Genomic DNA, 24,909 nt, shown 5'->3' with positions numbered 1-24,909 from the left:
ATTACACTTGGAGTCATGAAATCCACGAGGAGGTGCTCTCAAAACCACATACCAGTTGCTGTCACTTGATTCTCGAGCATAAAAAATAGGTTCAGCCTGGGATGCAAGAATAAAAGGGTCCTGGTTGTGTGTTAAACTCTGATGCAAAATGACTAACGTCAATCCTTCTTCAACTTTGACCCCACCCCACTTCCTACGTTTGCCCAATCACACTTGAATAGCGGATATTAAAATGTACCATAATCTAGCAAAATTATTTCCTTGATCACACCATAATAGGTCACAACTTGCTCGATTTGCCTGTTGTCCTTAGCACTTGCCCTACATAAGCTACTAGCGGGCAGTGATACTCCAGAGTTTTGAGTTCCTTTCTCACCATCCTTAGTGTGGAAGCGGTGGCCATTTATCACATAACCTTTATAGCTCACAACATCAGGACCTGGACCATCAGAAAGCGAATCTAACAAGCTAGATACAGGCTTCACTTTCTTCTCATTTTCAATCTAAAGGCACATAAAAAAAAAGACATAGTCAAGTACTCGCAAAGAGTAAATACCCTAAAAGTTTATAAAATGTAAATGTAAATCAGATCCTCACCTCTTGCTTAAACCACTCATTGAAATATTCGACATGCCTTGCTCCTAAAGCACCTTCGTTTCTCTGTAAGCGAGGTTCTCTACGGATACAAGCTCTTTCTTGTGTTTTCTGCTTAATTACAAAGGTAAATGTTAAGTATTTCGACTTCCCATGTACACTTTTAAGTGCTACATTTAACAAAGTTACTTACTCAATGTACGGCTGAACTTCCTCAAAATTGAGTAAAATGCAACGATGTGCAACTTTGACCATATCTCTTTCTAATGTTACAACTTTCCCCTTTAACAGTGGTTTTCCTTTTTGAATATTGGATTCATCCTCATAGTTTTCATTTCTACTTTCTAGGTTTTTATTCACTTCACCTCGTTTCATATGCTCAGTGAAAAATGACACACTCTCTTCGGCCAAGTTAGACTCAGCCATGCATCCCTCAGGCCTTGCGTGATTTCTAACACTTGCTTTCAAATCCTTCATGTATCTATATTTGGTGAATAATTGAACTTTTAGAACCCAATATACTCAAAACATACTTTATAGATTTTAGCTAAATTAAAACCAATTAATAATAAGGACTTAAATAAATTAATACCTTTCAAAGGGGTACATCCAACGGAATTGTACCGGTCCTCCAAGGCACACCTCTCGCACAAGATGAAGTGTTAAGTGTACCATGATGTCAAAAAATGATGGAGGGAAATATCTTTCTAGTAAACACATAGTCACAACCACTTCATCCTTTATACTCTCCATCTTTTCCAGATCAATTGTCCTTTGACAAAGCTCATTGTAAAACGAGCAAAGTCTGAAAATTGCGTTTCTTGGCCCTTTGGGTAAGAGATTCTGCAAAGCCATTGGCAACAATTGTTGCATTAAGACATGGTAATCATGAGACTTTAAGTCATAAATAGCATAGTCATTCAAGGAAACGCGGCACGATATGTTTGAACAATACCCATCAGGCAACTTCAATGCCTTCAATCTTTCACAAAATATTTGCTTCTCACTTTTTGACAAATTGCATGGTGATGCGGGAAGCTAAGTAATGTTTTATCCCCATTTTGCTTAGGATGCAAGTCATTTCTTATTCCCATTTCCTACAAGTCTTTCCTAGATTTAATGTTATCCTTTGATTTTATTTTCATATTCAACAGTGTCCCAAGCAAGCTTTCACAAATATTTTTCTCTATATGCATAACATCTAAATTATGACGCAACAAGAGAAATCTCCAATAAGGCAAGTTAAAAAATATAGATCTCTTATTCCACATTTAGCCTTTTCTTTTTATCTGTTGACCTTTTTTCATTGGCACACCCTTTCCACGTTTTTTTTTTAGTGATATAGCTTTTCCCCAATCATCTCTCAAATCTCTTACCGCAGATTTTCCCCAATCATCTTTAATAACTTTTACCTCATCATAAATCTCTGTTCCTTTCAAAGGCACTGGCTTGTCTCCAAGTTCTTGTTTCCCATCAAACCAACTTTTCTTCAAACGAAATGGATGGTCAGCTGGAAGGAACCTTCGACTTCCCATGTAAGAGAATTTCATGCTATGTTTTAGCCACACCGCACATGTATTAACGCCACACTTAGGACATGCAAATCTACCCTTCGTTGCACATCCAGCTAGGTTACCAAAAGCTGAAAAATCATTAATGGTCCACATTAAAATAGCTCTTAACGTGAACATTTTTTTCTCATATGCATCATAAGTTTCCACACCTTCACTCCATAAAAGCAGCAAGTCATTAATCAATGGCTTCAAGTAAACATCTATGTCATTGCCTGGCTAGTAAAGACCGGGAATTATCAAGGTCAACATCATATAACTCTTTCGCATGCACAACCACGGAGGTAAGTTATATATCGCTAAAATGATTGGCCAACAACTATGCCTTAAACTTAGAGTTCGGTGGGGATTGACACCATCAACCGACAACGCCAAACGAAGGTTGCGTGCTTTTTCACCAAAAGATGGCCAACTTCTATCAATATGCTTCCACGCAGGACTATCAACTGGATGTCACATGCTTCCATCACTACTTCTATTCGATGCATGCCATGTCAGTTGCTTCGCTTTGTCGACAAACATAAACATCCTCTTGAACCTCGGTATAATAGGAAAATACCTAAGAACTTTTGCTAGAACCTTCTCCCTTATTTGCTTTGTATACGGATCAATTTTCCATCGACTAGCATGGCACTTTGCACAACCCACAAGATTTTTATAATCATCACCCCTATATAAAATGCAATCATTTACACATGCATGAATTTGTATAAAATCCAAATCAAACTTCCTTAACATCGACCTTGCTGAATTATTTGATGTACGAATAACATTATCCTCTGGAAGAATATCACTAAGAATCTCCAGCAATTCAGTAAATCCTCTATTGGACCAGCCACGCTTTGCTTTTAGACTATACAATCTAACAATTGTGTCCAACTTGCTGTACTTACAACCTTCATACAAGGGCTTCTCAGACTCCTCAACTGACTTATGGACTTTGGTTGTGTTTTTTGCATCACCAGGAAAGTCTTTTGCATTACTTGCATATGTCGCTTTAAACATTTCATATGTCTCTGTCTGGTCGACGCTTGTATGTGCAAATCCTTCATCTTCTAGAGGCACTTGCACTTCCTCTCAGTGCAAAATGAACGGATCATAAGTCATATCAATACCCCACTCTATCAAATGATCTTTTACGGCATCTGGACTCAAAAGTTTAAAGTTTAAGCATTGATTGCATGGACATCTAAGGATTGTTTTATCTTCAAAGGGAGCTAAAGCAATTCTAATGAATTCATCAACAGCAAATCCATACTCATCCCCAACTCTGGTAATTATAAAACCAATCATCAATTAACTATATATGTTTTAACTAAAGTAATAGAAATAATGTAATGTAATGAACCTGTTTAAAGATCTCCACGACTTGTCCATAACGTTGTTTATATCTAGCCTATTAAGATTGTTAACGCTGATGTCCTCAACTAAAAAGTGAGACAGGGAGAAATTTAAACCACAGTAACAAATACGATTGACACTAAATTGCTCCTGCATCATGGACATCAGTAGCAAATTAAACAACACAACCACACAACATAAATTCGATAAGACAACCAAATACCCAAAACAAAAATTCTAGCTACTTAATTGGGGAAGACACAAACTTAACCAAAAGTAAGATATTCACCTATTACAAATTAGATCATAGATTTAAAATTTTGAATTTGTAATGGAATATTCAACACATCTTAGAGCTAAAATCACATAAAATACTGAGAATAAATATATAACAACAATTTATGATATGACAATTAACTAGGAAGTGAGGAAGTCAAGTCACACATCAAGACAATCTCAGAGACATATCAAGAAGGAATGAAACTCAAATAAACAATGGGATCCAGTAAGAAGTAAAAGATAATCAACGATCTATACACCTAAACGAAAACATTTGATGCCTAAGTCTAGAAGTCCGATACGACCCATACGCCCGTGCCACTACACAACACACGAGTCGATTACTTTTCGACTTCTAATTTCTGATAACCAAGAAAACAAGTCCTCAAAACTAATAGTCAATAATAACACATTTTTTGTTGACCAATTTCTGAATGGAACCAGAACCACCACGACAATTCTCAAACACCGACACCACCACTAGCTACTACAACTAGTAATGGTGCAACAACCCCACAACAATAAAAGTACCGTAAAGTGAATATTGAAAAAATTAAAGGAACTGTAAAGTTCTAATTTTTTGAAGCTAGAAAAATCGTGCTTTAATGAGCGAGACAAACCTGGTTAATTTGTTCCTTTGATTTCCAGCAAAATCCACGGAAAACGATTATGCTTTTTTGACACAAAAACAGAGAAAGTCAGTTTTGTACGAGAGGTGGCAAAGGCATGAGCGAGAGAGAAAAAAGACTTGGGAGAGCTTTACCTGAATCGACTTTAGAAACAGATCTATTTTTTCCCATAACTGACCTAGCTGCCGTTTAATAAGTTTAGTTCTAATATCAGCGGGAACAAAAAATTTCTTCGCGGGTGGGCTTCAGTTTTTGGGTTTTCAAGTTTTTCATCCAACACTGAACACAAGTAAGAGGTAATAGCTAATTTTGGCAAAAAAAATAAAAAAACTGGAACCACAATACATCACTTATTTAGTGACTTACTTTTTTCTACATTTAACATCACTTTTAAAGCAATTTCATATTTTCTAATTTTCAACTTGTTTTTAAAGTGATCTTAAAACACTAAACCACATCATATATTCAAATCACTTTTGAAAGTGATGTTGTACACCTATTACTAAGTTACTTTCAGTAAAAGTGACTTTAAAACAAATTTACAACGATTTACTAACATCACTTATACGACAAGTGATGTCAAATATTATATACAACATCACACTCATAAAAGTGATCTTAAAAAAGTGATGTCGTATCATAAAATTGTTGTAGTGTAGCAGCCACAGATTACTTCACCAAGTGGGTTGAAGCAATCCCACTAGTCCAAGTCAAGGAAGTCAACGTCATCAACTTCATATGAACCAATATCATCACAAGATTTTGTCTACCCCACACCCTTGTCATGGACAACGGAACCCAATTTGCTGGCACATAAGTCAAGACTTTTCTACAAAAATGGTGCATCACTCAAGCATTTTCTACACCTAGATATGCACAAAGCAATGGCCAAGCAGAGGCCACAAACAAAGCCATCAAAGAAAATCTCCAAAAGAAGTTGGAGACCAAGAAAAGCCAATGGCCAGAGCAGCTCGAGAACATTCTATGGGCATAAAAAACAACAGCCAGACTTAGTACCAACGAGTCTCCTTTCACACTTTGCTTTGGAACAGAAGTAGTAATACCATCAGAGCTCACAATCACAACCACACGCTCAGACATCGTCGAATCAGGAGACAATGACAACATCTTAGTCAAAGAAGTCGACCTCCTAGAAGAGCGAAGAGAAACAGCTGCAATATCCCTAGCTCGGTACCACCAGGCAATCCAACGATCATACAACAAGAAGGTCGTCCTAATATCCTTCCAAGCTGGCGACCTAGTCCTAAAAAAGATTTTAGCACTAGCCAAACTCGACCCAACTTGGGAGGGACCATACATAGTCGACAGAGTTGTTGGAAATGGAACGTACTGGATCAAAACTCAGCTTGGTGACATGCTTCCCCGACTTTGGAATACAGCTCTCCTAAAGCGATTTTATCAATAAGTTTCTTCTCCAGATATATAGGTCGATATGAATAAAATTTCATCAACATTTCGAGCACAGATGTCATTTTTTGCTTTACATGAGTACCATGCACCTTGCACTACGTAACCCGACCTAGGACACCACAAAGTCAGGTCGTACAACAAAGAAGGAGCCAAGAACTACTCAAATACAACAACCACGCAGTGGTTAATTATTAATCAAATCAAACCAAGGTCCCCCAAAAGGACCCTAAATCAACTTAACACTAAAGTTAAGTATGATTCAACTGTAATTGCCACTCAAAGGCCAATTATCAGACAAATACAATCCAAGGGACCCCCAAAAGGACCCCAAGTCAACTTATGACCTCGAAATGTTTTAAGTTAGACTCAACTATAATGGCCATTTAAAGGCTAATTATAGCAGGTTCTCCCAAAAGGAACGACTTACACACACCTAAACATGGCAAAGCCTAGGTGTCAACTACGCAAATCTACCAGGTCGTACACACAAGCTCTACGACCTGTTACAATCAGACGACCTACCCAAGTCCAACAGTTCATCAATGATACTGCTATACAACACAGGTCGTCAAACAACAAACAAAGACAACAAAAGCAATCACATGCATGCAAACCTCAAGCACAATCTCAACAAGTAAGTAATTTAAATATTTCTACTTAAATAACAAATTTGGTTAGGTACTGGAAGCCCCCAGGTTATCCAAGGAAAACGACCTCAGTACCCCCATCATCAAAAATATTGTTTATCAGTAGCAAATGCAAGTGTTTCAATATTGTTCAAAGAAACAACCAACCAAAATCAAACCAGAGAAGCTCAAGACTAAACAGCAGGAGAAACTTGATCAACATTCAAGGGATCCAACTCGCTGCCCTGTACAGCACCAGAATTGCCAGCCGGATCATCACCAACATTCAACACATCTTTGACAACATCATCAAGAGAGGTAGCTGGAGCAGCATCTAGATCGGATGGCAGGTCAGATCGTCTACTAGCATCTGCACCAGTATCTTCAGCAGACACTGTTGCAGCCCCACGTTCAACTGACATCTTGAGGATCTGATATTTACGATCTAGCTCCAAAAAATCATCCACCAGAACGTAAGTATCACCCCCTTCCACCAAATCCACCAGGTTGTTATATTCAGACTCAGCTCGTTCAGCAACAGCCCGCGCTTTCTTGCACTCAGCAACCCACTGCTAAACCTCCAGCCTCGAAAAGTCAAGAGAAGGTTGCAACAGAGCCACTTTCCTACCAAGCTCTTGCACCTGAGTTCTCAACCCTACGACCTTAGCCCTCTCCACCTGTTGCTCGGCCACCAGCTTGCCATAAGCCTCCTTGGTTGCATCCAACTCCTTCTTGTACAGATCGGAGATAGATACCATCTCCCTCAACTCCTGTACATGGCCATAACCTAACAAATAACAAATTAAGATTAGATTGGACCAATATTAACAAAGCCCAAAGAGAACAAACTCAAAATGGAAGACAACTCACAAAGCACAACGACCGATCCATCTCCTTCAGGTTCACCTCCAGACTCTTACCATCCAGCTTACGTCTATCTCCATCAAGAATAATGCTCTCCACCAACCAATGTGGACTTGAAACTGCAGTCCCCATTCTTCACAAACTTCATCAACCCACTAGCAGGGTCCTCATACATGACAAACCTGCTCAGAACGTCATCTCCACTCTTGTCACTTGGGGCCACACTCCCTGACCCCTTGCACTGCTGAGCAGCAGGCTCACCATCAACAACCTTCTTCTTACCACGGGCCTCACCTACCCCAGCGTCAACAGCCAAATCATTCAGGTTCATCTTCTTCAAAGGTACCCGACCTGAAGAAGTACGACCTTCTAAAGTACTAAATCGTTCCTCAGACAAAGTTCGGGACCTCTTAGCCCCCTCCGTCTCAACCACTTCGGAGCGCCACTTCAGATTAGTCCTCCGGAACGAAGTGGGAGCATCATCATCTCCACCAGCACTTCCACCAACATTATCAACAGCAAGACCACCAGCACTTCCAGCACCCGATTTAGAACGGGTGGAGGCAAAACGATCCGCATCACCAGAGGAGAAGCAGTTGGATGCAGAACGATTCGCATCACCAGCAGATAAGCGGTTGGATGCAGAGCGTCCTCCATCCCCCAGCTTAGAACGTTGGGATGCCAAACGATCCACATCACCCACCTCAGGCGTCACGGACACGAAGCGACTTTCAACGACACTTATTTACCCATCCTAACGGCCCTAGAACGGCTATCACCAGCCCCTCCAGCCTTTCTCATTCCAGAAACAGGTGCTTTCTTTTGGCTCTCCCTCTCCATGGCAGAATCCGAGTTAGAATCAGAGAGAACAACAACAGCCTTACGAGCCTTCTTCTTTTGCTCCAACTTCTTATGGTTAATTTTCTCTCATCCACACCTCTTAAAATAATGAGCAACCTCCCCCAACAAAGCTCGTTTATCCTCCAAGCTCGAACAAGCAAACCTTTCTATAGCACCGGTCTGGGTACGACCACGAATAGAAACCTCTGCCAAAACAAAACAAATAAGTCAGAACGTCCAAATCATAATATACCATATACACATTACGACCTAAAACCAACGACCTACCAGCAAACTGTATAACACGATTTGCCAACTCCCAATGAGGAGGACAATATCTACCCACAACCAACAACGGCCTACGACTTCATTCCTCCTTACTCACCCTCACGATAACAAGAGATTTCCCCTTACCGACCTAAAAACTAAAATTCAGAGCACCTGACCTCCTCACAACAAAGTGCTCCAACACATCTGTTAAGTAGATGTTATAGCCCCTATTATTTAACAAATCCAACACATGGAAAATCCTCCAACTGTTCCTTATGAACTGACAAGGGACTTTCCCAAATAATTCAGCGCCTCCACAGTAAGATGGGAAAAATGCAACCTCATCCCAGCCTTCAAATGTCCATAACAAACAACTACTCCTCCACTCCAAGGAACGTAATCACTATTAAACAAATTCCTCTCCCCCCTCAGGTCGTACATGGCCAGGTTGGCCTTCACCCAACTAAACTCCTCCCTCAGAGAAGCATAACAATCTTCTGACCTAGGCCTTCTCGCATCCTCAGCCCTCATCTCCAACAGTGGAGACGACGAAGCCTCATCACCACTACGAGACCTAATTTCAACATCTTCCTCTTCATCACTTATTGTTCTCTCTCTCCATTCATCAATTTCGACTTCACCACTCAAACTATCACTAGTCATAGACATTGCAAAATCAAAGGAAGAAGAAAAGATCAAATTTTTAAAGTTGAAAAGCACGCACCTGATAGTGAAGGAAGAGAATTTTTTTTTTTTTCTTTCTTTCTTTCTTTCGCTCTATTTTTTTTCCTTTTGCTTGAAGAATGAATAGACGAAAACCTTTCACAAAACCAAAACCCTTACCTGCCCAAAACCTCGAGAAAATACAAATCGTTTCGGTTTCCCACGTAAGCACAATCATGACTAGCCCACAAAATCGCCGTGATTTGGGCCCATGTTTCAAAACCCAACTGTTCCCACACATTTTTCGAAACCTAAATTCAAAACAAACAGCTGTTAGACACGTGTTTTTAGACTTTATTTTTTAAAACCGTCCATTCCACAATACAGTACACGTGTCCACATACCAGGTCGTCCTCTTTCAACTCGTCCCACACTATCAGATCGTACCCACGACCCAACACCCAGGTCATCCACAACATCAGTTACAGCTATTTATGGAAGCAAATCAACTAGCGCAATCTTGGAACTCAATCAACGCCACAATCAAAGAGACATTAACTTTGTAATAACAGAGTAATGGCGAATCATCAAGATAGCACACAAGGTGGATCTACATTTCATAACGGTCCAGAGCAAATATGGAAAGTCAGCTCAAACATCTATAAATAGAGATAAATGAACTACGTAAGGCTCGATTCAAGTTTACCCCAAGAAACTTGATACGTAGGCAACTCTTATCCCAAGAAGAGCGCAGCCATTCCCTATCACCCAAATCATCAGGTCGTTGTCCAGTAAACACTAACATCTACACTCATATGTACTTTGTTATTATAATCAAAGTACATATATATGCTCATATGCATTTTTAAAGTAGTTTAAGATATGCTCTAGTAAGTTTATATATGTCCGTTGTTTAAAAAAAAAAAAAAAAAAAAAAAAAAATTATATATGTCCGTCTTGTAACAAAATGAGATTTCCACCGTCCATACCTTTAGCTTTAGGCTTTAGGAGTGAATAAAGGCAATCAAACCTTCATCATTTGATAAAGCATTATCTAGTTTCATGTTTTTTTTTCCTTTCAAATATGGAGGTGGAGTTCGTGCCTATTATATATTTATATTCTCTCTTTTCCCTGATGTACTCCTTTCTCTCAATCATTTCCATTTAAGTCGGTACAGATACTAATACCATTCTCATTTTGGACAGCTGAAGTTATGGTGTCCTCAGTTGGAGCCTTGGAGTATTAGAATGCGTCCAGGTTTACTATCCGTGCGGTTCAAATTGTAAGGAACGTTGCCAAGGGGATCATCCAGGTGGTGTCGATCAGTGCACTGACAATACCTGCTACTGCACATATTCTTGCAGTTGATTCTTGCAGTTGACGCTTTAATTAATGTTTTCTGAAGTCTAGAACCTCCACATGAATAAATTACTTTTTTTCGATTGCAATCTGTATGTTTGTCAAGTCTTTTCTTTTATTTTCCAAAAAGAAGTTTCGTCAGCCAAAAGATGAATTTAGAAGACTACTAGGGGGAGTAATACTATGACTAACCAATCTTTTAAAGCTGTGCACTGAGAGCACAAGGATTTTTTAAAACCCACTATCAACGGAGTGTTTAATCAACAGGACTGTAAGCTTTAACGCTCTTGCTACAGTATGAAAAGTTGTAGCATATGAAGAACTGTTCAGCGAACTCTTGGAGAGCAATCCCTAGATTGATAGCTTCCTTTACTGGCAACAGCTATACTATCTCCTGCCACAATATTGAATGGATACTGCCATACGGGGTTGGAGAAACTCAATAACATCCTAACTTCATATCTTGAAGTACTTGTATCCATATTCAGGATTTGTCATCCCTTCCTCCCAATAACCCATGCGGCGCCCACCAAAAACCATTTGTTGAATGCCCAAGTACCTGGGAAGTGTAAAATTGGGTTAACCAGTAGATATTATTGCTTGATCATGAAGTGTTGCTAGCAAGCAATGAGAGAGAGAGAGAGAGAGAGAGAGTTTGCAACTTTGTTTTATGGACAACGTTTATTTACTCACTCTGAGCTCAGTACAGTTAAGCAATTGAGAAGTACATCAACTGGAAAGATATCAGAAGTTCCAAGGTCCACCCTGTTTGACGAAGTAAGTAAGATCAATGCACTTGCAGTTGGTGGATAAGCATACAACGACACTATCAATTAAGAGCAATGTGAAAATAATGCCAAAAGCTCGTACCAAACACGGCCCCAGTTATCCTGAAATTCAACATCACCAATATCATGGAAAGATGATGGCATTACTTTGAAACCTTTATCTGCATCATAGATAGGGTTATGTTCCATGGACGAATTTGCCAACTTCAATTCATTACCAAATGGAAATTGTAACAAAATCGTTGGTTCCAAATAATTCAGAATCCACAAATATTATAACTTGGAGGGCTGGTCTTCCCTATGCACCACATATATACTTGCAACACAGAAGACCAACTGATCAGTTTGATTACGCAGTTAGATAATACTAGTGTCGATTCACATGTTATTACTAGCTTAGATTTGAATGTTAGATGTCAATCTGAAGGAGGTTGGAGATGGTGGTGTGCAATGATTGACTATGCTCACATCACAAACGGAAACACAAACATACCTGTAGATTAGAAAAGTTGAAAGCTCCCAAACGACCCATGACATACCATGACTGAATAACTTGAAAAGACAAACAAAACAGATGAGAATGAAAGAGTAACAATAGAGTAGTAGTAAGGCAAAGGGCAATAAATAATATAGGTTTGGATAGCAAGGAAAGTTGGAAATAGACGACATACACTACCAATGAGATCGACATCATGATCAGTTGGAGAGCCATACAACTCAAACCATATATAAGAATCGATTGGATTGAAGCTACAAAACCAAGTAAGCAAGATTTTGATTAACAATTAATACTAGAATAAATAGTACGGAATGTTGCAAATGAAAGGGAACAAGGGGGAAAAAAATATCAAACAATTGGAGGTTGTTGTTCCCTTACTCTCTGAAGCTGACTTTGAATGCTAGAACAGAGCCAGTCTTGGACTTGCTGAGGAAGTCTTTTTTACCACCTTTCCTGCGAACTCGTTCTCGGACCATCTGCTTCATTAGTTCAGGATTTCCAATGCTATCGCCGAGGACAACACGGAGCTCGGCGTCATGCTTGCAAGCATCCTCAAGGACTTTGGCCCACGCAGGGTACTTGTGGGTGCGCTCGTATTCTCTCTTCCTCTTGTCTTCCCTCACTTTAACTATTCTCCGGCTTCTCGCACTGGTTCCCGAACCTTTGGCAGCAGTACCAACTGATACTTGGTCGTTGTCATAATCAACATCCCCAGAAATTTTACTACAGACAACATTGGTAAGTCTACTAGAAGATGAGGAGTAGGCTAAGTTGTTGTTTAAAAATCGGCTGATATAATTACCTTGTCGAGAGCAAGCGGTGGACCAAGCATTCACAGAGCAATTGCTCATCATCTGATTGGGGATGTGCGACTAACTGAATTGGAGACACAAGTTCAGTTTTAGAGAGAAAGCGGAATTTTGTGCCAACACGACTGACTCTCTCTATTATTTGGTGATTCAAAAACATAACATTTGTGTTTGCCAACAGGTCCATTGAACCAAAGGCCATCATGAACAATTTTAGTCAATTACTCTAAATTCTTTGCATTTTCTCATTAGAGAACCCAGCCCTCTATACCGTATTGTCAGCTAAATACCATGATAATATACATTGTAATGCATTTGCGCCTTCAGCTTCTATTATCCACGTTTCTATCAAATTACACACGGCAGCATCCATGCTGCCATAACCGATGCCTGTAAACCACCATATATACCTATTACATATACAGAAACCTAGGAATTAGTATTTGGCCATTCCTCGCATAATCCTCTACACTCCTGCTCATCTGTTGGTCCATATATTGACGTTGGAGTTCCGTCTACTTTCTATGAAAATGGCAATATGGTCTACTTTCTGTTATGTTAGAATTGGATTGTGCATAGTAAAGCCAAGTAGTACGATAACACACTATAACATTTAAAACTAAGTTATAAAAAGAGTAAAGATGCATTTGTTTGCTACTCTTTTAACATTTCACTGGAAACAAATTAAAGAAGATCAACAGAATGAATTGAGCTATGTATGTGGCAGAAGAATGAAGAAACACTATAAATATAAGACGACCTCCCTCCTCTAAAACAAGTTTATATTGGGAAAGCAAATACCTTTGATGCTAAGTAAATAAGACCATAAACCAAATGTATTAATCCAATTGTAGCAAGTGTGTTAGAGCCAAATGTAATGAACTAAAGTTTGTAAAAGTGCAATAAACTTGTTATTAGAAGGAAAGTGATGAGAGAAGATAAACATACACTGCCCAAACCGGCCGAAGTTAGAGCAAGAAATCCTTGAAAACAAGTGGCGTCGACGATAGAAAGCCAGGCCATAGGAGGTTTCCTGCCAAAAGCGACGGGCAAGAGGCCGGCAGGGAGAAGGCGGAAGGAGGAGACAAAGAAAGGGCCGGCCCTGGGCAAGGCATCCCCAGAAGAAGAAGAAGAAGAAGGGAGATACGAGAAGAGCCCAATCCAACAACAAGGAGACATTGTTGGAATGGGTTCGAAAGGAGGAACTGCTCTTGCTCTTCTTATTACTGGGGTGCTGCTGTAGGAGTAACAACTCATCATCACATTCGACGTCGAGACCAGTGGCAACACAATCGAGAGGAAGTGAGTCGGAATCTGTTCTTCTTCTATTGGTAGTTGTTCTGCTGAAGGTGAGAGACCTACGACTACGTGGTGTTGTTGGAGAAGAAACATTTGGACGATGAAATAAGTAGTTGTTCTTATTTGATGAGCAGTAGTAGGTGATGGTTTTGGTGGGAAGGAGAAAAGAAAGTGATTTTAGTGTTATAATAAGCGGTACGGACATCGAGAGAACCAACGATTCAACGACAATAGAAGAAGAGTGGTAATAGTAATCTCTTCTTCAACAATTGACGAGACAAAAGGAGGAAAGGTACCTAATAATAATAATGACCACACACACAGACCCTCTCCCGCGGGTCCCACCAATCTTCACATTGTTATTAGGTCATTACTCTGTCGGTGACAACTACAACTAAATATGCAGTGGGAGCGTGAAAGAGAGGGAGAGGGAGGAGTGGAGAGAGAGAGAGAGGAGTGGAGATTGAGAGTGTTTAGAGAGGAAAAAAGAGAGACGAAGAGGGAAAAGAGATGAAGGCAGATAAAAACCAACCAAACACATTTTTGTCCACATACCCCCTTTTTACCCCCCTTTTTGCCCGAATGTTCGCTCCGCTCATTTGATTAAAAATTGAAAAACTCGATCTCACAATTTTTAATATATATTGATTGCTTCATATTCAATTTGCACCTAAATATCGTAGTTACAAGAGTAATACACAAGTACATTTTAAATTGAAAGTCTCAAGGGTTCTTCATCATGATCCTATCGGATTCTGCATCTAAAACAAGGAATCTTTACTGTGGTATGAGGACATACATCTTGCATGCATGGGTATCAACGGTAGCCTTCAACTGATGTTGAACGGATGGAGTTGTTGTATGCTGCAACATTAAAAACCAGTTTCATTAATTCCACACAACTGGATCGTGCTTCACCGGTATTTTGCACTAGTTAACAAACTTTTATCAACATGTTTGGAATCAAACCTCCCATAAATCCCGAGCCTCAACCGTTGCAGACGATTTAAGGCCGATATCACTCCACTTTGCAGTGATGGATGACTGCTGGGAACCTCTGTTCCACAGTACAACGGCTACCCTACCGCCACTTAAAGGACCAGACCATACCTGATCAATACAGCACAAAATGATGATTGACCTAATATTCACGCTAAGAATTTTTCCCATAAGTCAACTTAAACACTGGTCTTTGATAATGTTATTAGGCTTTATACACCATTGTTTAAGTCGTAAATTACCTCTAGATCTCCAGTTTTTTTTACCTTCTTCCCTTGAATTCCAAGCTTATCTGTCATACCAATAAGAGAAGTTCACAAGTCGAAACACCCATGGACCTTTTCTAACTTCACAGTTCATGTAAGAAGTTCTTTGCTCAAACTACTTTTTCTCATAATGTTCGAGGCACATCGTATTTGGGCAGTTGAATGAGATACACCCATTAAATATGTATTTCAAACATGGGCTCCCATGTGCCACGTAACATACTTTGAGCAAATTCGCTTTGAAAAGAGAATGAAAAGAAAGATAGAAAGAAAGAAAAATAAAAAATCTGGCGTTCAGCTCACTACGTTATTTTCATTTTAAACATTTAAAATCTAGCACACGACAAAACATATATATATTTTTTTTTTTCTAAAAGTTAAACCATACTTATTTGTGATTGCAAGTTATACATGCCTTCGTCAACAAAGAAGTTAAAGTTCTATATAATACCTTGGTTAACATCAATGACCTCCTTGTTGCTTAACAACTCAAATGTTTCGTTGTCCATAGACCGGACATCACACCCAATCAGCAAAGGGGCCTACATAAGCACATAAAGATATGATCTCAAAGACTTATGCAGCTTCATTAACTATTTCATTCAAGCCCATGGACAATGATATACTAAATGATCCAGTAAAAGAGGCTGACAGTCGTAAGTACTCATTACATGTGTACCTTAGCTAATGCCCAAATGCTGAAGTGAGAGCGATATTCCTCTGTTGACAAGCCTCCATTACCCACCTCAAGCATGTCAGGATCTGATTACACACATGGAGAGATCAACACCAATTCAAAGTCTCTAGTTGTGTGTTACTACACTGGAATACATACACTCACCATTCCAACCTCCAGGTCCAGCATATGATGCCCATGCATCATTTTGATCGGCACGTGATGTGATACTAGCATTAATTAAAGTTACCATAAGTTTTTTGAGTTTAGTCCAATGATACTTGATCATTTAATTGTGTAAGCTAAAACAGTTTTACCTTTCCCAGTTATCTTTGATGTCTCCTGTGGTTCTCCAACTATTGCCAAGACTAGGTGCCCAAGTTGCTGGGTCATCCTGGCCCCTAGATTTGAATGGGCGGAGCAAATTATTTCCGCATTTAAAAGCAACTAAACATACATGTGATTTGTGTGTGTTTGTGTATTGAGAGTAATACAAAAAGCGCACCATTCACAAAGAGAGAAGAATATGGGTCTTCCACTTTTGAGGAGAGCTTTACTCATCGTCAGATATCTGTCATTCAAAAATCAAAATCAACAAGCTACTAATGTGTTCAACATGCGATCACCCCAAAATACAAATTTCTTCGAGTACCTTTCTTGGGGGCTCTGCCCTTTGTTGTGGCAATTATCATATTTCAAATAATCAACTCCCTGATGGAAATAGAAATGACAGTACACAAAAAGATCAGCCCAAGACAGTGATTATACCCGTCCGATTTATTTTTTCTTATGGATTCAAAACCTTATCCAGACTTGAATGGGGTGGTCTTTATTTCTACTCTCTCCTTGATATGTTAATAAACAACATTAAGCATAATTTAAGACCAAGAAACGAAAGTCATAGTACTATAAACTACGTCACCCAGCAGATAACTTGATTCTTACCCACAAAGCAAAGGTGTTTGCATCTTGTTGCTCGTAACCAAGGGAGCCAGGCATTTTTTTGCTGCAAGTAAGTGTTCTGATATTTGTACACCAATGAATCAGGATGTTGAAACATATAGAAAAATATAACAGATAATTAAAGTTAAAAGATAGAAATCTGAAATATAGTTCATTAAACTGACTTCGTACCCAGCATCACCATAGATCCCAATCTTGAGACCTTTATTGTGGACGTAATCTGCGAGAGCCTTCATTCCGGAGGGAAATATTGAACTTTTAGGGACCAAGTTTCCCTGCACATTACATATCCAACTGCCTTCAGAAAAAAAATTGGTGAAATGCTTTCATCAGAAAATTTTGATGAACTGATTTCATATGTAGAACCATCTATGTCCAAGTGAAATGGAAATATCCTGTATATTATACATATGACACCTGTTTTATATATATACCAAAATTGCACCTTATTGATACAAACAGGTAATAGTGGAGGTTCTAAAGTCAAATAGAGAAAATGAGTTTGGAAAAGCCTGTTGTCTACTTGTACCTTGGAGTCTCTATCCTGTTCTGCCCAGCAATCATCTGGTCAAAACCCAATGAGTTGTCAAGAATAATAAGACCAAGTACTTATTACCACCTAACAACTTTTGATAAGCAAAACAAAATAGTACCTAGGTTTATGTATTCATAACCAAGGACTGAGAGGCCAGTAGACACCATTGCATCAGCTGTGAATTCAAGTATGTAAGAACAAACTTAGAGAAAAAAATGAAAACAGCTGGGCTGGGATCTGAGGATTTTACGACTTCACTCAAAAAACACTGAAAACAACAACATTTTTCATGTCAACATTGATGATTAGAGATGTGTTCACGGTTTCAATTAATCTTTTAACTTTTTTTTAGGAAATAATAGAGATCACACCCTAACCACCACATGTACTGTTGTATGGGTTAGTTGAGTAGCGCACTGAACCCCCAAAACTTCCACACCCTAATAAAAGTAGCTAATGTTAAAAGAAAAGTAAGTTACGAGGCCCCATAATTTAACCTGTTATATGGATCACTTGTTTTATTTTTTTAGGGTTTATTAAGAAGGACCTGAGGTAAACGCTTCCTTACCTGTTTCGCGAATTAACTCTTCGTTGAGTGTGCAGGGGAAGTGATTAAAGCTGTTCCATCTGGTAGCAATAGATAACTTAAAAGAGGTTCAGTTGTAAAACCATAATTGCTTAAGGTACTTCCTACCTAGCACTTTTCATATGGTTGGCAAGAAGTAGCATATGGAAAACAATTTTCGGTAGTAAGCTGACAAAAATATATTTCATGTAAACATTATCCTATATTCTTTTTGTAAATTAGATTACATGTGTAGACAAAAATGACATGCGAGCATGCACGCAAGCACGTAATATATATACACGATTTTTTTTTCTTAGAGTAGTTATCAACTTGAATACAACAGCATAAAATTACTCCAACATTCTGCTTAACCTGCTCCACCTCAAAGGTAAAAACTGTTCAATGAGAAAGCCAATTCCTATATTTTGTTCCATTGTTGTGAAAAAAACAGACAAAAGCACAAGTTTTGACGAAGATGTTCTCTTTTCCTGCCACTTCTTGTCAACCAAACATAGCATAAATATGACCAGTACATTTTTCTTTTTTGCTTAAAATCAAAGAGTATTATTACTATACAATTTGTATCTCAATGACAAAACAATATAGACTTACCCCATCTGAGGGGAACGTCCAAGGCCATTGTTCAGCAAATTCCTCCTGATCTTCACGTCACCAGTTTCATTAGGACGAGCTTCTTTGACTTCCAGGAATGTTGCACAAAGGACAAATGTGACGGAAAGAAATGAAACCAGAGATGATTTGAAAGTTAGAATAGCCATGACTGCAGTATCGTGTGCAAGTTTAAAATCAGCTATAATGTTTGGTATGCAAGAAGAAGGGAGATATCAAGAAGGTTTAGGATGAGGATTAATAAACTAATATCGACACAACATCCGTCATGCCCAAAGCAAAAGCAAGTCTAAGCCCCAGTTATACACCCACCAATGGCTATGGATTGTGTTGGCATCCTAACTTGGCTTTCTTAATAATACACTTATTGATTGGATGCATATTAGCTGCATTTTTCCTTGTTTGTATAAAAAAATGTTTGCTAGCTGTCTGTTCTTACCTGTCTGAGATAGATGCTAGTTTATGATGAATCCCATGTAATATGAACCTTAAGAGAGTGAATTGTCCAATGAAAGGTAATCCAATTGAATTGCATTCTAGTCTGTACCATCAGCAGGGACGGCTCCACCCACATCCATTGTAGAAAGCAGAAACGCTCCCAGGATCTTTATCGAGGTGGACAGATAGTCAGATAGCTCTAGAGATCGGTAGACCATAGAGATCCTGAATACCCCCTGATACGTGCATTCAGGTTTGCCCCAGCAAGTAACGAGTAGAACACAGAAACCTCATACTCCCACTAAGCCTCAAATAACGAACAAAGACCCTTAGTCTCAACTTGCTTGCTCCCCAAACGAGAAAGCATCTCCGCTTGTCAGCTCAATTTGGAAGAAAATCACCAGAAATCCTTGCAAGAGCATGAACCAGCCTGAAAATGGTGGAAGCGGTTTCCATCTCTCACAATGAGATGCCTGCAGGTGATTTTAGAGATAAATTTCAAGGCAGTGTGGCAGTCAGTGCAAGTCCTCAGATTCTTCATGATTCTCAAAGTAGAACCTGGTTCAGTACTAAGCAGACCAAATGCTACAGACAACCTCTCTCTGTGAACCCCTAGAGCCTCCTCTTTGTCTTCTTTCTCCAAGTCGTGGATCACCATCTGTGTTTCTGCAACATAACCTATTTCTTTAAGTTTAGTATTTAACTCTTCCAACTTTTTATAAATTTCAACCAACCGATCATGAGACCGGTCTCCAACAAGGAACACATGGAGAAGTCCATCCACCTCAATCTGGCTCCAACCAGGCTCCTTCACTAATCCTCTCCCTTCCATCAAACTTCTCACCATTGCAGCCTGCTTCCACTTCCCTACAGAAGCATACATATTAGACATCAGTATATAGTTATTCGTGTTTTGAGATGCCACATCAAACAACCTCTTAGCTACGAGTTCACCAAGTTGAACATTCCGATGGGTTCTACATGCACTCAGCAAAGGAACCCAAACCTGAGTTTGCGCTTGCACAGGCATCACCTGGATGATTTTCAAAGCCAAGTCCAAGTATCCAGCTCGACCCAGAAGGTCCACCAAGGCTGAATAGTGTTCTGTACTAGGCTTGATCCCATATTCCCTCTGCATTATTTGGAAATGCTTCAATCCATCTTCCACTAAACCCGAATGGCTGCAGGCCGATAATACTCCCATGTAAACAACTGCATCTGGTCGATATCCTTCATTTGTTTGCAAATGATGGAAGAGAGCCAGAGCTTCTTCTCCCATCCCATGGATTGCATAACCATTTATCACAGAGCTCCACATGGCTAAATCTCTACCAGAAGCACTATCGAAGATTCCCTTTGCTCTTTCAAAGCTTCCACATTTGCAATACATATGAATTAATGAAGTTTGAATCCGCAAATTCGACCATAACCCATTTAATGTAGAATACTCTTCCAACTCTTCTCCCAAGGCCAAAGACCCAAGATCAGCGCAAGCGGAAATCACGGTAACTAAGGTTATTTCATTTGGTCTAGTGGATGTCCTGGTCATATGTTTAAATAAATTTACGGCTTCACTAGGATTTCCAAGTTGAGCATACCCGCTGATCAAAGACGTCCACAACAATGCGCTTTTGTCCTTTACAAGATGAAAGATCCTCCGAGCAGATACAAGGTCACGACATTTAGGATACATGTTTACAAGTGAGCTCTGGACTGAGTTGTGGTGATGACACCCCGTTTTGAGTATAAGAGCATGGACAGAAGCTCCCAACATACGAGCACAGCAAGAGACGAGGTTTAGAAACACAACAGAATCCAGAGTGAATTGGTCCAGGCGCATTTGGTTGAAAAGAGTGAATGCTTGGAGAACATGGCCAATGTTGACATAGCCGCCAATAAGGGCAGTCCAGGTGACAGTGGACTTGTCGTCCATGAGATTGAACAAGGAGCGAGCAGCGTGGATTTTATGAAAATGAAGATACATAGTAATGATGGAATTGAAAAGAAGCAAATCAGACGTGAAGCCGAGTTTGATCGCGTAACAGTGTGTGGACAAGACAAAAGGGCGACAAGTGTGCTAGAGAAGTTGCATACGTCTGAAGAGAAGAAAAGATTCGTGGTTGGAGTAGGCAGAAAGGATGGAGTTCCAGGAAACCAAGCTCGGAAGAGGCATTTCGTCGAACAAGACACCGCCGCATTGGACGAAGAGGTGTTGGTGGAACCCTGTGAGCAAAGCGTGGGCGTGAATCTTTTGGCCATCACGGAGTTTGGCGCAGCACTTGAGGACGGAAGGGAACGTGAAGTTGTCCCCTCGAACTGCCCATTCTCTGTACATGCTTTCATCTTCGAGTTCCATATTTCTATTTGCCGCCGCCGCACACATTCATTCTCGTCTGATTGCAGTTTCTATACAATATTCTTTACAGAGGACGCTATTTATTCATACCATGGACAAACCAACTACAACAACTTATTTTTGTTTATTTTAACACGGAGTGATTTTTTTGCTACCAGCAGGATTTGCTCCAATGCTCCAAGCGAAACAAAAACCAGCCACGTGTCTACTAAAAAGAGATTGACAATTATCAAATTCCTTCTTTATAACAAATTTCCTGATTTGCCCCCACTAAAAATAAAAATAAATAAAAAGAAAAAAAAATTAAAAAAATCTCATTGTAAAATATATAGGAGTTCTTCCCATCCTTAGCTAAAGATTTTTTTTATCTTTTTTAGTTTGAAAGAAGTGCACTAGTTCAGCACTTCAAGTTTTTTATTCCTTTTTTTTTTTCCCAACAATTAAGACCAAAAACTAGATTTTGTAATTGGCTAAGTTTTTTTCTTTTATTTTTTAAAGGTTGGGGGTAAATCAGAAAGCATATATTAAGGTGGAAATTTGATAATTGTTGACCCCTTTTCAGTGGACACTTGGTTGGTTCCTGTTTCCCTTGAGCTCTTGGAGCAAATCGGAGCAAAAAATCACTCTTTAACACGTACTCTATTCAAATATTTATACACTTAAGCTTATCAATTAAAAAGCCTTTAAATCCATTATGTAACAGTAAATGGATGTAGGAACTCATCGTGCTAGAGTGGGAAACATGGTGTAAAAATCAAGGTATGCAAATTTTATTTTGAGTTTTCATTTCTGCCTTTCCTCCTCCTCCTCCTTCTTTTTTTTTTTTTTCATTTATTTATTTTTTTCCCCCTCAAGTTTGGTTATCATATGCACTTATCTTGATAAGCTTTCAATGTTGATATGCTTTCTTCTAAAAGATGAATGTGAGAGCTCATTAGACAAGACAAGGGTGTCAGAGCAAGTACTATACAAGCAAAAATGGTGATTGAAGTTGAGGTACATATATGATTCTTTCTCAAAATATGTACATACTAGAAATTAACTCGTGGCGATGCCACTCAATTGCTATTATGGGTAAAGTTTTTAAATTAAACACCATGTTTAAATATACCATTTTACACCAATTAAAAAAAATTGGTTGTGGTTTTCCCTATTCTTTTGGCATCTAAAATAAACCTGTATGCGTCATATTAATATTAGACATGAAATGTAGGGAAAATAAAATATAATTGTCTAACAATTATTATTCTCTCAAAAATATATCTTACATATAAAGTAGAGAAATGACAGTGATACCACTACACCAAAATTTCAGAATTAGGACACACCCTTGGGACAATATATCCCGTCTCTCATTAGGAACGAGATTTACCGTCTTAAACAGTTTGAACCCCGTCGTAATTGTTTTTTAGGTTGACTAAAGTTGACTACAGTTGACTATATGACATAAGTTTTTGTTCCAAATTAGAGACGAGACAGTTTGTGCTCTTCCAGTTTCGGTGGCCGTCGTAGATGATTTTTCAGAGAGAAGGTGTTGCCCTTATTTTCTTCGCGCTCAATAATTCATTACCCCGCCCAATATTTCACTACCCCGCAGCCTAAAATTTCTTTCTTTCACTAACCCTAGTATAAGAAGAAAGTGAGGCTTTCGTGGGAGGGCGGTAGTGGTTTGACATTAAGAGCTTGGAATCTCTCTCAAAATCAGCAAGAACTGCATCTCTCTCTTAAGTTTTGGTAACCCTCTCTCCCTCATCAAATTTTGTTTGTGTTTGTACCTCAATTTATGAACCCAATTTCCAGTCCAATTTCTTGTAATTGGCTCAATTCTTTAAATTTTCGGGTTTATTGTGTTTTTAAGTTTCTCAATTCCTTAAAAGCTTGTATCTTTGTTGTTTATTTTGATGTGATTGTATTGTTAACATGGTTTTACTATCCTACCTAATTAAATTGTCTGGGTTTTGTAAGCATAATAATTGAATGTTAGCCAACCTTTTCTTTTCTTAGATATTGAAACTGATGATACAAGCTTGAGAGCTGATTGTTTTTTTCGGTTTCATAAATATAAAGTTTGAAACTTTGTTGAAGCCACTAGAATTAGTTCTGACTGCATTTGGGTTTGGAGTTCTCTGGTCTCAAAATATACAGCTTCTTGCTGGCATTTTGTTGATGTGATTGGCTAATTATTTCAATAGTGTTCTAGCGTTTAGAAGATGGTTTGAATACAGTGGTAGGATATGACATTTAGTTTAAAGGTCTTATCTTTAGTAGGATATGGGATGGTTTCATTCAGAGTCCTTTGTTTGTTTCATGATTATTATTTGGATAAATTGTTTAAACCTATAAATGTCATTTCTGGTCACCATAAGTTATATTTACTTGCGACAAATATTCCTACACCGTAGAGTAAAAAACCAAAAACATAAGTGCATTTGCTCTTGTTACTCCTCCGAGCCAAAATAGAGAGTGAGGGTCATTCATTGTTGTTTTCATCTCTTAGTTCAGGTAATTCTTCATATTTCAACACTTCTATTTATTTTTCCCATCAGTTAGTCTATTAGTCGAAAAATTAAATTTGTTGTTGTTATATTAACCAATTGCATTTTTTTTCTTCAAAAAGGTTGAATTTTTCCTCAAAGATTACGAATTTAATGTTTAATTTGTTGCTCAAACAAAAATTTCAGCTGTAGTAACGCATACAACTAGTCACCTTTGTTCCTTCTAGGTATTAACCTTTCAACGTCCTCTTTAAGTTAATTTTTAGGGAGTTAGATACTTGGATGTAGAGACTTGAGCTATTTGGAGCGAGACTTGAGTTGTTCCTAATCATAATCAATAATCAATAATGGATGGTAATAATTGGAGACTTGCTCCTCAACTTGAACCAACTATGGTTGAAACTCCTGATTGGCGTACTACATTACAAATTCTCGTCATCATATTGTTAACAAGATGTATGCTTCTCTACTGTTTTTAACTGTTTGCTATTCCGATCATTTTGTTTTGTGAAATGTGAATGGTAGAAATGAGAAACAATGAGTAAAGTTTTGAACTTGTGGAAGAATAAGTGTTGTATGAAGTTAGTTGAAGTATATAAGAAATGGGATTTAGTTAGAATTGAGTTTTATTGCTTGATCGTTATAGCTTAAATGATTGTGGGTGGTTTTTTTTTAGCTTATATATAATGATCATATTTAGTTTATAGGAAGCTTATTTACATTCCGAATTGCGATCGGAGTTTAATTAAGTAGTAATCGGAGTTAAGCTTATTCGTGTGAGTTTTGTAGCATATATGGTTTGTGAGAGTATTGTATGAATCCTTGAGGATAAACATATTGTTGAGGATAGTTTGTGCTTGTCTGTTTATGTACTTGGAGCTTGCACAAGCTCACTCGCACACAATATTGGGTCTTCTGGTAAGTTCATCATTATCATGTATTTTCTCTTTAGAATTTTAACTTCTCTGAAAATACGTGTAATAATTTGATGCAGGTGAACCTTTTAAAGTTTGAGGGATTCATCTCTTTTAAAGTTACCGGTGCATAATCAACAACTTGGTTTCAGGTATTTGTTTACTCTCTTGCGTCAATTCTTTTGGGTATCAATTCTCTGAGTTTT

The 24,909-nt window shown here is 38.6% G+C and overlaps 3 protein-coding genes and 2 long non-coding RNA genes across 18 annotated transcripts; 2 read left to right on the top strand and 3 right to left on the bottom strand.

The window, feature by feature from the left end:
* Positions 1 to 6,254: 6,254 nt before the first annotated feature.
* On the bottom strand, positions 6,255 to 9,108 carry LOC147475817 (uncharacterized). Its single transcript, XM_086585544.1, has 5 exons — positions 8,885 to 9,108; positions 8,617 to 8,672; positions 8,273 to 8,381; positions 7,342 to 8,063; positions 6,255 to 7,258 (listed from the first exon to the last, which is right to left on the bottom strand). Exons 1-4 carry the CDS (start codon positions 9,106 to 9,108, stop codon positions 7,415 to 7,417), a joined length of 1,038 nt encoding a protein of 345 aa, XP_086441670.1. The 3' UTR covers positions 6,255 to 7,258; positions 7,342 to 7,414.
* A 408-nt stretch (positions 9,109 to 9,516) lies between these two features.
* LOC147475816 (uncharacterized) lies at positions 9,517 to 10,949 on the top strand. The gene is made up of 2 exons (XR_015207274.1): positions 9,517 to 10,198; positions 10,315 to 10,949. It is a non-coding gene; the product is annotated as an uncharacterized LOC147475816 (long non-coding RNA).
* Positions 10,664 to 14,353, bottom strand: LOC147475815 (uncharacterized). 7 transcript variants are annotated; one of them, XM_086581750.1, is made up of 8 exons: positions 13,513 to 14,353; positions 12,558 to 12,631; positions 12,134 to 12,478; positions 11,928 to 12,006; positions 11,750 to 11,809; positions 11,339 to 11,460; positions 11,162 to 11,233; positions 10,664 to 11,027 (listed from the first exon to the last, which is right to left on the bottom strand). In XM_086581750.1, the coding sequence occupies exons 1-8, from the start codon at positions 13,954 to 13,956 to the stop codon at positions 10,925 to 10,927; spliced, it is 1,299 nt and encodes a 432-aa protein (XP_086437876.1). In that variant the 5' UTR covers positions 13,957 to 14,353; the 3' UTR covers positions 10,664 to 10,924. The 7 variants fall into 7 exon arrangements, with proteins under 7 accessions (XP_086437876.1, XP_086437879.1, XP_086437878.1 ...); XM_086581753.1 differs by having other exon boundaries at positions 11,339 to 11,358; XM_086581752.1 differs by having other exon boundaries at positions 11,750 to 11,800.
* Positions 14,354 to 14,488: 135 nt separating this feature from the next.
* LOC147475814 (alpha-galactosidase-like) lies at positions 14,489 to 22,023 on the bottom strand. 7 transcript variants are annotated; one of them, XM_086581747.1, is made up of 16 exons: positions 18,940 to 21,443; positions 18,483 to 18,570; positions 17,871 to 17,929; positions 17,421 to 17,477; positions 17,297 to 17,331; positions 16,939 to 17,042; positions 16,750 to 16,825; positions 16,457 to 16,515; positions 16,310 to 16,375; positions 16,122 to 16,205; positions 15,970 to 16,034; positions 15,808 to 15,890; positions 15,580 to 15,670; positions 15,105 to 15,154; positions 14,833 to 14,973; positions 14,489 to 14,727 (listed from the first exon to the last, which is right to left on the bottom strand). In XM_086581747.1, exons 2-16 carry the CDS (start codon positions 18,485 to 18,487, stop codon positions 14,641 to 14,643), a joined length of 1,062 nt encoding a protein of 353 aa, XP_086437873.1. In that variant the 5' UTR covers positions 18,488 to 18,570; positions 18,940 to 21,443; the 3' UTR covers positions 14,489 to 14,640. The 7 variants fall into 7 exon arrangements, 4 of the variants coding, with proteins under 4 accessions (XP_086437873.1, XP_086437874.1, XP_086437871.1 ...); XM_086581748.1 differs by lacking the exon at positions 17,871 to 17,929 and having other exon boundaries at positions 15,964 to 16,034; positions 18,940 to 19,080; XM_086581745.1 differs by lacking the exon at positions 18,940 to 21,443 and having other exon boundaries at positions 15,964 to 16,034; positions 18,483 to 18,879.
* LOC147475813 (uncharacterized) lies at positions 21,915 to 24,827 on the top strand. Of its 2 annotated transcripts, none has more exons than XR_015207272.1 (3): positions 21,915 to 22,053; positions 22,212 to 22,290; positions 24,784 to 24,827. It is a non-coding gene; the product is annotated as an uncharacterized LOC147475813 (long non-coding RNA). The 2 variants fall into 2 exon arrangements; XR_015207273.1 differs by lacking the exon at positions 24,784 to 24,827 and adding an exon at positions 22,763 to 24,770.
* The last annotated feature ends 82 nt before the right edge of the window (positions 24,828 to 24,909 follow it).

This window comes from Coptis chinensis, chromosome 9, assembly GCF_015680905.1.
Source record: "Coptis chinensis isolate HL-2020 chromosome 9, ASM1568090v1, whole genome shotgun sequence".
Lineage (NCBI taxonomy): Eukaryota > Viridiplantae > Streptophyta > Magnoliopsida > Ranunculales > Ranunculaceae > Coptis > Coptis chinensis.
The sequence above is the reverse complement of the archived record's forward strand: the minus strand, read 5'-3'. Positions and strand labels throughout refer to the sequence as shown.